This window comes from Diorhabda carinulata, chromosome 2 (genome assembly GCF_026250575.1).
Source record: "Diorhabda carinulata isolate Delta chromosome 2, icDioCari1.1, whole genome shotgun sequence".
Lineage (NCBI taxonomy): Eukaryota > Metazoa > Arthropoda > Insecta > Coleoptera > Chrysomelidae > Diorhabda > Diorhabda carinulata.
The window spans coordinates 7,187,083-7,199,702 of NC_079461.1; the positions used below are offsets into that span (position 1 = coordinate 7,187,083).

Below are 12,620 nucleotides of genomic sequence, written 5' to 3' on the forward strand. Positions count from 1 at the left end.
GGATATATATGTATGGAATGACATCTGGATATACATGGGATGAATGTATATTCCTAGAATGTAACTAGGTATGTGTTTTGTGCTATCTGGGTAGTCAAATGTATTGCTTACGTAGACATATAGAGTATGTATGTATAGTGTATTCTTCTTTTACCTTCAAATAAAAAAAACACAATGAAATTTTGATTGTAAATTTTTGGTTTTTTGAATGCAAAAGTATTTAGTAAAATATTCAAATTTATAATATGTAGGTTAGTGAGTACTTATAGAATATAGTAGAATAGATTAAATTTATTTTGAGGTATTCAAATATTCAAATAATTTAAATACCTCACAAAACATATCAAATTTCACTACAACCTGGGATTCATCAATTAAAGAAATTAAAAATGTTACAACTTTTTACTTTCACTGTAAAAACATGACATTTTAATAATTACTGACTACTTCTACTTGTGGCACGCCACTTTTATAGCCAATGCGAGTCACTAATATTCTCTAAAGGTCTTCATAAAATTTATAAAACACTACAGAATATAAGGAAGCTGCATAGTTATATAACAAAAGAACAAATTAAGAAGCCAAGGAGAATAACCTAACATCATTAACTGTAGTACCATATCAGAGAAGGACAACTTAAGGAAGAATAAACTAATTCACTAGATTATCTAATCGTTATAATATTTTCATATAAAATTTATGTAAATATGATTTTTAATGAGAATCAACTCACAATACTCACTTTTTATGAGGTCTTGTTGGTGCAATGAATGTATCGATAGATCCCAAAGGGATTACACTTATCATTATACTGCTGTACACAGTTTTCACAACATTCCTAGCAAATAATTGCAGATTACCAGCATGTCTTTTCTCTACTCGAGTAAAATTTATTCTATTGTCCCTCACTTCAACCAAACTATCATTCAATACTGAAAAACCGTTGAGAAACCAAGCGTTATGCGGTGGCGGTACACCTCTAACAGTACAAATCAAGTCCAAAAACTCTCCTTGCTTTGGATCCGTTTTGTTTGTGGGACAATCTATGCTAGGTTCTTCATTATATATCAAAGTTATTTCACGGGATATGGTACCATAAGAGTTGGTATGGTTACAGACATAGATGGCTTCGTCTGATGATATAACATTATTGATTATCAGACTACCGTTGATCATTTTGATGCGGTTTGTAGGTAATTGACCATTTTTCTTGAACCAAACCACTTTTGGGATGGGATTTCCTACTGCGGAACACTCCAAAGAAACTGTATCACCTAAAATATAATAGAAATTAAACTGCTTAAAAATATACAGTGAAGTAATAAATTTATATTGGACAATTATTTAAATTGATAGTAAAACTGCAAAATAATGACTAGTTTTGATACAAGAGTCACTATTGAGCTTGAAGGAGAAAGAAAAACTGGAAGTAATTGTTATTCAGAAAAAATTTCACTTCTTAAAAGAGTAGATAAACAGTATACAAATGATTCATAAGGTTTGATCCTTGGTATTAATTCTTTTGTCTGAATAATTTTTGAAAACCCAACTAGAAACTGTTGGATTTCTATTTAAATATATGAAAATTTTATAACTTTCCTGCGAGGTGGACAACCAAAACAGCAAATTCTATTCTATTCGATATTATTTGTATATTCGCGAGTGAAAGAGATTGGACTTTACCTTTGACTTTCGAAAGAGTAGGATCATTTTTAATATGGAATAAGTTATTATATTTCTTAGACCTATTCAAGTGTGGAAGTATATATAGAGTAACATAATAAATTTATATTCGACAATTACTAAATTGATAGTAAAACTGATAAACAATGATTAGTTTTGATACATGAGTCACTATTGAGCTTCAAGGAGAAAGAAAAACTGGACGTAACAATATACAAATGATTTATAAGGTTTGATCCTTGGTATTAATTCTTTTGACTGAATAATTTTTGAAAACTCAACCAGAAGCAGTTGGATTTCTATTTAAAAATATAAAAATTTTATAATTTTCCTGCGAGGTGGACAACCACAACAACAAATTCGCCTAACCTATTCTATTCTATTCGATATTATTTGTTGCGGTAGGACTGATCCACCCCAACAAGAGGATCTAGAGAGGATCCCATTAAGGGTGTTAAGCTATAATTATTATAATGAATATAATGCTAGTTTCTACTCTACTTGCAAAATGATTTTGTAGTTTACTCACCTTTTAGAACTGTATATGTCTTCTTCGGTTCAGAAATAAAATAGGGTGATTTATGAGGTGCGTTATTCACAACTCTCAAGTTCAAATGAGCGTATGAATCGACATTTTTAATAGTATTTGTTGCTCTACAAGTATAAATTCCAGTATCATCCGCATTTACATTAGGTAATATTAATGACTTTGTCTGATTTTTCTGATAACGATAATTCACTAATTCTCCTTTCTTTAGGTATTCTATAGAAGCTTCCGGATTTGATTCAGGTACTAAACATCTCCAGATTATTGTGTTACCAACTGTAACCGTAGTATCGATACTGTCTTGTCTAGGAAATTCTTTCAATTGGGCTATAGTGAGCCTCCACGGTATAGAAGCTACAACGTAAGCTCCATAATAAGCTAAACACTGGTAATCACCAGCTATATGGGGGCCGCTCACCTTAAAAATAAAATTAATTTTGTGGATGGTCGTTTCAATAAAATTTTTAGAAATTTTCAAGTTAAACTAATGTTTGGCGACTTCATAAGATATTCATTTAATATGAAAATGAAAAAGGTTTAAAGGGCTCTGATTGGTCAGCTTCTAATTTTTTCTCTTAATCTAGGCTCCAAGTAAAAATTTCAATGTTTAAGCTGTAAAGGAGTATATTTTTTATATTATTCTTACCTGTATCATAAGGGTAGACTTTTTTCTCTGTTTATTATATCTATTTTCAGATATAAGATGGAATGTAGAATTGCTAAGATCAATGAAAGCATTCGAGTTGTACGGACTGTCAGTTGGATAAAATTTCCATTCAAATTTATCTGGTTCTATATTCATATCGCACGTCAAAGCCGTTTCAAAACCTTCGGGAAACGCTATAGGTTCTGGATTCGAAACCATATACATAGCGTCTAAACAAGAAAAAATATCATTATATTTTTAGCATAGTAGCGATTATTGACTGTTTTACAGGAAATATGTTGAAGGCAGAATAGATTGTGAATTTACTCAAAGAGGAGTTCAATCTAGAGAAGAAATATCGCAAACAGGAGAAAATAATCCTGTGCGATAGTAAAGCAGTCATTAAAGCTCTAAGCTCTAATATCATAAAATCCAAACTCGTTTTGGAAGGCCTAGAAAAATCAAACGAGCTAGGCAAGAAAAATAAAATTACCCTACAATGGATTCCGGGACATACCGGAACAAAGGGAAATGAAGTAGCTGATAAACTCGCTATAGCGAGTCCCTTCATGGGACCCGAGCCCTTCTGTGGTATAATAGGAAAAGCACTGGAAAAGAAGAAAGATATAAGCACAAACAACTATTGGGACAACCTACAGGAGTTCTATTGTCGTCTCAACAAACACCTGAAGATGTTAGACTTAGCAGATTATGCGGCGTGCAGATTTTGTTGCTGAGAGGACGACACGTCTATCCACATTCTCTGTGTGAAACATTAAAGAACTCCACAGCACTACACCTGGAAGCGCTTGAAATAGATAGCGAAGATATCTGGCAATTGAAGCCATCCCACATTCAAGACTTTTAAACGATTAACGCATCAGCCGGAAACACTAAGTTCCCCAGTATCGCAGCAAGACAGGGACACAATACATCTTTTGGATCGCAGTGTATACGAGACCCCAAATCTATACACACATATATACTCAAAGAGGAGAACCAAGAGTTATGAAAATATTTAGGAACATCCCATAAAATGTTGAACAAAATACTAAATCTAGTAAAACATTGAAAAAGAATATATTTTCAACCTATCCTTACCTAATATCACTGTATCGAAGAACATCACCACTAGAATAGTGACGATGTTGAAAATATGGTTTCCATCCATGTTTCTGCATACCTGTTAAAAATAAATTATGACAATTAATTGTAAACATGCGATTGGTGAATTAATTCATTTCTATTTCTTTCGATTTTACGATTAGATAAATTGTTTAACATAATAACATGGATCAAATATCGAAAAATAAATTTATGAAACTTATTGAATTATAAAATCTTGTATAAACGTGGGCATAGTAGAAAATCCAGTAATGCCCCTCTTAAAATCTGTATTTATTGGGTTTTGCCATATTTTTGCTATTGCAGGATGGATTTAATACTATAAAGTCATAATGTTTTGTTTTTCTCTATCTAGACTCCAAAAAGTGAAGATTACATCTATCTGTGGAAACTTGCGTTTTCAACAACGAATTAACAGTTTTCGAAAAAAAAAAGGTTAGAATTGATTGCTTGGTAGAGTTAAGTATTTAATAATAAAATCAACTAAACAAATTCACAATTAAATATTTTATTGATTTTTGCTGTGAATCGATACCAAAAAAGCAAAGTTGGGGAATCGAAAAAGTGACTCCATCCAATTTTAGTTTTTTGAAATCTATAGTGACTCACAGTGCAAGAACCAATCAATTCTCTTAAATTTTATTTAGAAAACTTCCCATTGCGGGTTGTAAAAAAAATACAGTATATTTATTTGTGTTGTAGGTATTTATACAAATATATAAATTATCAAAATTCAACACTTATCACGTAATATAACTTCTAGAATGGTAATTACAAAAAAAATTATAATTTCAATTAGCGGGATGTACTTGATGAATTGACAACAAATTATCAATATTTGGCTCGAATTTTGTAAGGAATAACCGCAAATCTCCCCGTTCTGTGGTATTCAATCAGGTCCTTTTTTAATAAGTTTGAAACGGCACTAAAACTTTTTTCAGCAAGATATGAAGAGGGAAACGCGATCGAAATGTTGTCGAATGTCTGAATATCTCAAGGCGTTTTGCCTGCGACAAGAATTCCGGAAACAAATGAGTAACGTTTATCCTTGACGTATTTAGTTTGGAGAAGAGTCAAACAAGTTCATAAACTAGCGTTGTAGAAGTGACAGCGGCCGGCGCGGCAACGGCAAGTTTTCACGAGTGAACAACATTTTAGTTCTTCATTATCGAAACCAACGTAGACCCCCGTCAAGTCTCCCGTGTATCTCTTGTGGTTCACCTGGACCACTTTGGGAATAACGGATCTAAATTCTTCTGACATTTAAACATCCAGAATATGGCATAGGGATCAACGAAAAAAAAAATGTAATGAAAGACAGTGAGAAAACCGGATTACGAATTCAAATATTTGGGAGACAAAGAAAAGAAAAGAGACAAAGAAATGGGAATAGAAAAGAGAAAAGCAAAGGCAGCAAGAGTATCAAAAATGTCAAAACTCAAAATATATATCATGAGGAGTTAAAATAAGAATAAACCAAACAATAATTACACCGTTATTTACCTATACGAATATAAAAAAGCTGAATAAACTAGAAAGGTAAAAAGCTTAAAAGGATTTACGGCGGAGTTAAAGAAGATGAAGTGAACGGAAGAAGATAAAATAGTGAAACGAGTACTAAAAGGTTAGAGGATAGGAAAATAATAAGAGGATGACCAAGGAAAATATGGTTTGAGTAATTTCGAGATTTGAGAACGGTGGATGTGACAGACTGGAAAAATGAGGGCGAAAACAAGAAAAAATGGAAAAAGTAAAGGTAGGCCTTATTACTCAGACCTTTCTATGTGATTGTGTTACTGAATTTTTTTTCTATATTAGGTCTCTTCTATTTAGTAATTAGATTTAATTAGATTAGATAGATAAACAAATTATGATATTAGATATTTTGATAAAGACCGAAATACAAGAATGAGATGGCCCACCCTATATTAGGTTATCAATTATCAGATTATCTTTATGTTTCAGATAACGCAATTTAGCGGAAATATAACAACTTTTTCAGTCTATGTTGTTATAAGAATGCTTTCCGATTTCGTCACACTTTTTGAAACACCCTGTAGCGTAAATGGAAAACTATTTACTTCAAAATTTTGATCAATTAAATGTTGTTAACAATTTGGTACTAGAAATGATATCTTTTAATCTATATAGTCCACTCGTTTTTCAACGGAAACGGAAAATAATACTTTAAAATGATTCCGAAGACAGATAAAAGTTGAGTACCCATAGATATGCAGTTCATTTAAATCGCTTCCTATGGGGATGTCAGTGTCAAATGTGGGGTTTCTATAAAATATCACGTCGGTGTATTGAATTGCGTATCGAGGGTTAAAGAGAAGGTTTTGCCTACGAAGGAAGTTTAGTTTTTAAGATACGAATATTCAAAACCACCACGTAGGTAATTTAATTATTTCTTTGCTGGTACCTTATCACCAATATGTATTCATAATTTCTCCTCTCCTCCTTTCTTCTTACTTGACTACTCAATTTTAGTAGCGCTGCTTTTATTATTTTGGGAACTTTCAATAGTTTTGAAATTAAAATTGGAATAAATATTTTAATCATGAAAATGTGGGGTATAAAAATTTTTAGATTTTAATCATGTTTAAGCGCATAAAGTTAGTTTACTTGAGCCCTTCTAAACTAAAAATCAATTCCTACTCTCATATATATGTTTAAAGACTTTGTTTCCTTTTCTATTTTTTTGTAAAAAACAAATTTTTGCTTTGGGTCAAGCAGCAGGAGCTTATTTAGACTGGGGAATCTTTTAAACTTGAATTTGGTTATTGCCCCACATTTTTTCAATCAAAAGCATATGGTAGTTCTCATCCATCGAAATGTAAGGCATCAATACTTAGTAATTAAATGTCCACTTGGTTTGTTTATTAACTGTTGTTACCAGAACTTTTGTTAAAGAGATTGCACTCTTCTTAAAGGAACTTTAATATATGAGAGAAACATTCTAATTTTTGAGGAATCGAAGTACACTTTCCCGTTCTTGTTTTGATACAGATATATTTCCGTTATAAATGAGTAGGGTAATTATTGAAAGTGTTGAAAGAATCTACTGAAACAGTTAATTATAATTTATCGCGATATTCTGTTGAAATTTACACTGGTAGATTGGAAGTGAGTTGATTAAAGTATTCATATTCCATATTTCTATCTAATATCTCACACATGATAAAAATAATGATATTTAAAAAAGTCAGTTGAACATATTTCTACTGAAATTTAGTTTCTTTCTCTACTTTTTATTTCAAAAGAGAAATTAATGAAAATTGTTTACGTAGGCGGTTAGTTATTTTGGTAACGCTTTCGTGGGTGGCCATTCAAACTGCACAATAACTTTCTATTGTTTAATCATAAAGTCTTTGTGATATTATATAGCCAAGAAATAAGTTTTAAAATTCACGACATTTGAGATATGTTAAGATATTAAGATTTTACGCATTGTTTGGAGCAAGGCACATATTATTTATTTTAAGCGACATTTGGGTTCAGAAGGTAGCTCGAATTACGAGGATGGGCCTGACCTAGAAATGTTGGTAGTTACAATCCATAAAGCATATGTTTAAAATTTGAAAACGCTACGTTGTTTAGTATTTGCTTGACAGCCATCAATAGTGTACGTTTGCAATGAATTTGTAAACAAAAAATTGAACATCGTTTTGTGATAAAATACTTTTATTTGGAAGTCATTAGCCCAACCAATATAAAAGCTGAGCTAGATTCTACTCTGGCTGGGATTGCTCTTTCGTTATCAACAGTAAAATATTGGGTAGTATGGTAAAAACGAGGCCGTACGACATGCAAAGACCAGCATCGCAGTGGTCGATAAACTGATGTGATGACTCCAGAAATGTTGAAGAAAATCCATTGCGTGAACTAGGAGACATACTAGGCATTTCAAAAGTGTGATACATCGTATATCAACATAAAATTTAAACATGAGAAAGCTGTGCGTAAGATGGGTTCCGCATTTGCTCTCAATGGAACAAAAACGGCGTCGTGAAGATGTTTCCATCGAGTGTTTGGCAATATTGCACCATTTCATAACGTGGGTCCATTACTTCACACCCGAATCAAAAGAATAATTAAAACAATGGATTGAAAAGGCAGAACCGGCTCAAAAGAAGGCAAAGACCGTTTCATCTGCAGGCATGGTCATGGCGTCGGTTTTTTGGGTTGCGCGTAGGATAATTTTCATTCACTATCTTCAAAAAGAAAAAACTATCAACGGCGAGTAGTATGCGAACTTATTGTAACGTATGAGCGAAGAAATCAAGCAAAAACGACCGCATTTCGCCAAGAAGAAAGTGTAATTTCGTCAAGACAATGCACCAGCTCCCACATCCTCTATGGCAATGAACAAAATTAATGAAATATAGTTTGAATTGATCATTTTTGCACCCTATTCGCCAGATTTAACCCCCTCAGATTATAAAAAATGGCTCGGTGGCCAAAGATTTTCCAGCAATGACGGAGCTTGACGATTCTTATTATGAAAAGTGTATCGAACTTATTGATCATCGCTGGGAAAATTGTATGGAGATAAAAGATGATTACGTACTAAATATATTTTTCTTCAAAATTTTAGGTGTTTTTTTGTTGGGCCGGGTACTTCCGGGAAAACAAAAATAAAATAACGCTTACGTATACTGTGAATAACAGATAAATAACAATAAAAATTAGAAATAGAAAATATTTCACTAATTTGAAATCATTCTAGTAAAGCCAATCAAATAATTCAAGATAGTTGTAGTTAGTTTCCTACAAGATCAACTACAAAAATTGGCTTGGGAACAAAATTATACCAGATTTACCATAACATTTTCATTATAATTAACATACGTTATTGATGGACCGTCCTTTATTACTTGTTTTCGACGGCCAGTTTTTTGTATGCCAGTGTTCGTTTCCACCTACTATCCCCCAGACGAAGAAACCCAATAAAGAGTTAACTATTTTTTAATTTACGACCACTGATACTGGTGAACGAGTATTATACATATTTTTATTTATGTTTTGTTGTATGACTTATTAGGATCGACGCTAATTTATTTCGAAATCTAGTAGCACACATTTTGAACTTTATTGTTCATAATGGAAAAAAATATTTTGAACAAACACAATTACTAAGATATAGGACTGGATTTGTTCTTGATTAGAGAACTTAATCCCTGAGGGAATTTATACTGACAAAGCTTCGTTTTCTCCCCAATCCCTTTCGAAGCTATAACAATTTTACTAAAAATGTATCCACTGAATTATTGATTTTAGCGAAAAAACATTTTATTTATTTATTTATTTATAAATGAATATAGTTTAAAAAAACTGAAAATAAGCTTTTAAAGCACATCAGACGAAAAAGTTATTTTCAAAAGATTACTAGTATCATTTATTCAATATTGTTTTAAGCCTATTTAAAAAAATATTTTCAACTTTTTAGTTTGATGTGCTTTAGAAGCGTATTTTTTAGCTTTTTTTAAACTATATGTATTTTTCATTTTTTAGTTTCATATGCTATGAAAGCGTGTTTTTGGGTTAGTTTAAACTATACGAGTATATATATTTTCCACTTTTTAGTTCGATTTATAGAAACATAAAATTTTTTTTATAGTCTATTTCAGAAATGTACATAGCAATAAAATGGGGAATTCCGTCCAGTTCTGCTCAATTTCGGTGTCGGCCATAGGTGTAGGTGTTGAAATATTATGTAGGGATTACTTCTATTAGTGCCTAATTCCAATCCAATCCAATTTCAGATTCGGCTTAACCATGCGCCATAAGGGCAATGTTGCCTTATCCAAAATTTTTAGACCTTTAAAAGTTGTATATTTGTTTAGTTTAACGCATCAGTATTTGCTGTTAAACCGTCAATAGTCTTCACAGTATTATGAGATTAGTAATAAAATGGCGACATTTTCACTAACGAAAAGACGTACCAATAATTCTCCACTATCAGTGAATGAAAAACTTATTATTTTAAATGTACACGATTGCATAAAATAGGGTTACCCGAAATTTACTGTACAAGAAACTGTCGACCGATGTTCCCGAATGACTGGAGTTGGAAAGTCCACCGTTTTTAAATTATTGCGGGGGAGAAAGATGGCAGGCCAAGTGGAACCTCCCAAGAAAAGTCCAAGCGGACCAGTAAGAGTCCTTGATGAAGACACCAAAGGTGTAATTCGAAGAAAAGTTCACTCTTTTTATTTCAAAAAAAGATTTTAATGGAGTTTAGCTAGGATGACAGTATTCCGTTGATAACTAAAAAACTTTTATGGACCACTTTGAGAAATATGGATTTTGCCTGGGAAAAGCATAACCGTAAAGAACTTTTACTGGAAAGCGATGAATTTGTTTGCTGGCAACGAAAATACTAAAGAAGTATAAAGTAGTACAGAACAGAGCAGAATAAAATCTTTTATCTTGATGAGAAGTGGATTAATGAAAGTTATACATTACCAAAAATGTGGCAAGACAAAAATATAACCAGTGCTCACCAAGCTTAGATGGAAGGCCTGTCAAAGGGTATTAAGGTGCCTTCAGGTAAAGGGAGAAGACTAATAATCGTCTATATTGGAAGCGAAGAGAGATTTTTAAAAGAAGGTTTGCTAACCTTTCAGGGAGATTACTACGAGGACATGGATTCGGATGTTTTTGATGAAATGATAAAATATCTTCCGGCTGATTCAGTAGTAGTTATGGATAACGCAAGTTATAATTCTCGACGCATAGAGAAGATTCCAACTTCATTTTGGAGAAAACAAGAAATTATTGACTGGTTAACCACCAAAAGTATTGAATTTGAAGATAATTTGATAAGAAAATAACTATTAGCTATAGCAAAATAACACAAACATCGTTTTATAAAATACGCCGTGGAAGATATAGCAGAAAAACGTAACTGTGCTGCGCAAAACCGCTATATCATTGCGAACTAAATGTGAAAGGATTTGTAGCAAGACACAACACGACATTCAAAATGAAAGACGTTAAGCTATTTTTGATCAAGGTGACACCAGAGAACTGGTGAAAGCAGTCCAGCATATCATTAAAGAAGAGGAGAAAATGTGGGATCTTGACTATTTGCTCGATCGGACCATCGACCCGTTAATTATAACGGCAAGAGATGACAGTTCCTCAGATGACGAAGAATATTATGATTTTTTACAATTTAATTTCTGTATAATGTATTTTTTGTATAAGGTTCAATAAAAAATAAGTGTTACTAATACTATGTACATAATTTTTATCCTGTTAAAATAAAATTCTTTCCTTTTTACGAGTATCCTACCGGCACACCTTTGGCACAATATTTTTAGTGTTAAATTGACCCTAACCCCTACCTGCATTTGAAAAAAAAAATTTTTTTTTACAATGAAATCAATGCCAAACTATGAAAGTGGCTTAAATATTCGTTGAGTCACTATGTGGTCCCTTTGCATACCTAATGAATTTGCTCTATACATTTCTGAAATAAACTATAATTCTAGTTATTAGTGTTGTAAATATCCAACAGAGTGTGCACAGATGTAAAATTTTTTTCGAACAACATTATAAAATTCAAGGCGTTAAATTCTAAAGTAATACTAATGCAGAGGACAGACAGTTGAAAAGTTTGTTTCGATGTAAAGAATACAATGATAATTTCTAAAAAAAAAATTCCGAAACAAATCAAAATATTTTTATAGCGTGAACGAGACTTGAACCCACGACCGGCGAATACGGATGTTGACACCTTAGTCCGATCGGGTAACGAACGCAATTGTGGGATATACTAACATTAATATGCCATAAAGGAGAGTTACAAACAAACTATCAAAAGAACTTACGAATTCACATAGAGATATTAAAAAGGTTTACATTTTCACGTAAACCTATTCTTTTAGCTGTCATGACCCAAAATATCTCGGCTGGAGTCCTAATCTAGTCTCCTCCAAGTGTTTAAGAGAGCGTTAGCTACACCCTCTGGTGTCACTTTCCATGAAAAAATAAACAATTTGACTCCTGCCGAGAGATTTTTACGAGCTTAATTTTTTGTTTGAAAGTTTTTTCACTAAAATCAATATTTTTAAAGATATTTCGTATTTTTATATCGAAGGGGATAGTGGGTAAACGAGGTTTTGTCCGTAAAAATCCTTACAGGGATTAACTTCTCTAATCAAAGATAAGCTTTGGCAAAAATTACGGTAAACTCTTTTCGGAATTATACCTGATAAAACTAAGAGAATTTATTTGGTGTCACAATGGATGCCCCAAGAAGTCCCTGCTACGATAAATCAAACCGAAAAAAATTCAAATATTCTTACTATTAGTAAAACATTGTAAATAAAATCAGGTCTTATGAATGGAGGAAAGAAAATAGGGTTCATTTTGTTTGTAACTCATGTAAATATTAGGAAAAGAATTCTGGAGGGTGTTTTGTCAAAAAACATTTCAACGGAACTCATACGTCATTAATATGAATGTATAACATTTTTTTCTATTATTCCCGGAGGGTAGAGAGAAGAAAAAGCCATGTATATGAAAACTGTCCGTCGAAATACGTTAACTAAAAGCGTAGCGCCCCATTATCATCAGGGTTTAATGGTAATGGCAAGTTTAAATTTT

At 32.3% G+C, this 12,620-nt stretch overlaps 2 protein-coding genes across 14 annotated transcripts in view; one reads left to right on the plus strand and one right to left on the minus strand.

Annotated features, from left to right (window-relative positions):
* Positions 1-12,620, minus strand: part of LOC130890745 (interference hedgehog-like) — a 116,901-nt gene that overhangs the window by 13,025 nt on the left and 91,256 nt on the right. For all 13 annotated transcript variants that reach the window (XM_057795035.1, XM_057795024.1, XM_057795022.1 and 10 more), the window contains 4 exons: positions 3,978-4,059; positions 2,877-3,106; positions 2,213-2,648; positions 743-1,274 (listed from right to left, as the gene is read on the minus strand). In XM_057795035.1, the coding sequence (XP_057651018.1) occupies positions 743-1,274; positions 2,213-2,648; positions 2,877-3,106; positions 3,978-4,047 (1,268 nt within the window). In that variant the 5' untranslated portion in view covers positions 4,048-4,059. The remainder of the gene's footprint in view (positions 1-742; positions 1,275-2,212; positions 2,649-2,876; positions 3,107-3,977; positions 4,060-12,620) is intronic.
* LOC130890759 (60S ribosomal protein L44) overlaps positions 1-12,620 on the plus strand; it is a 315,570-nt gene that overhangs the window by 3,585 nt on the left and 299,365 nt on the right. The window lies entirely within an intron of this gene.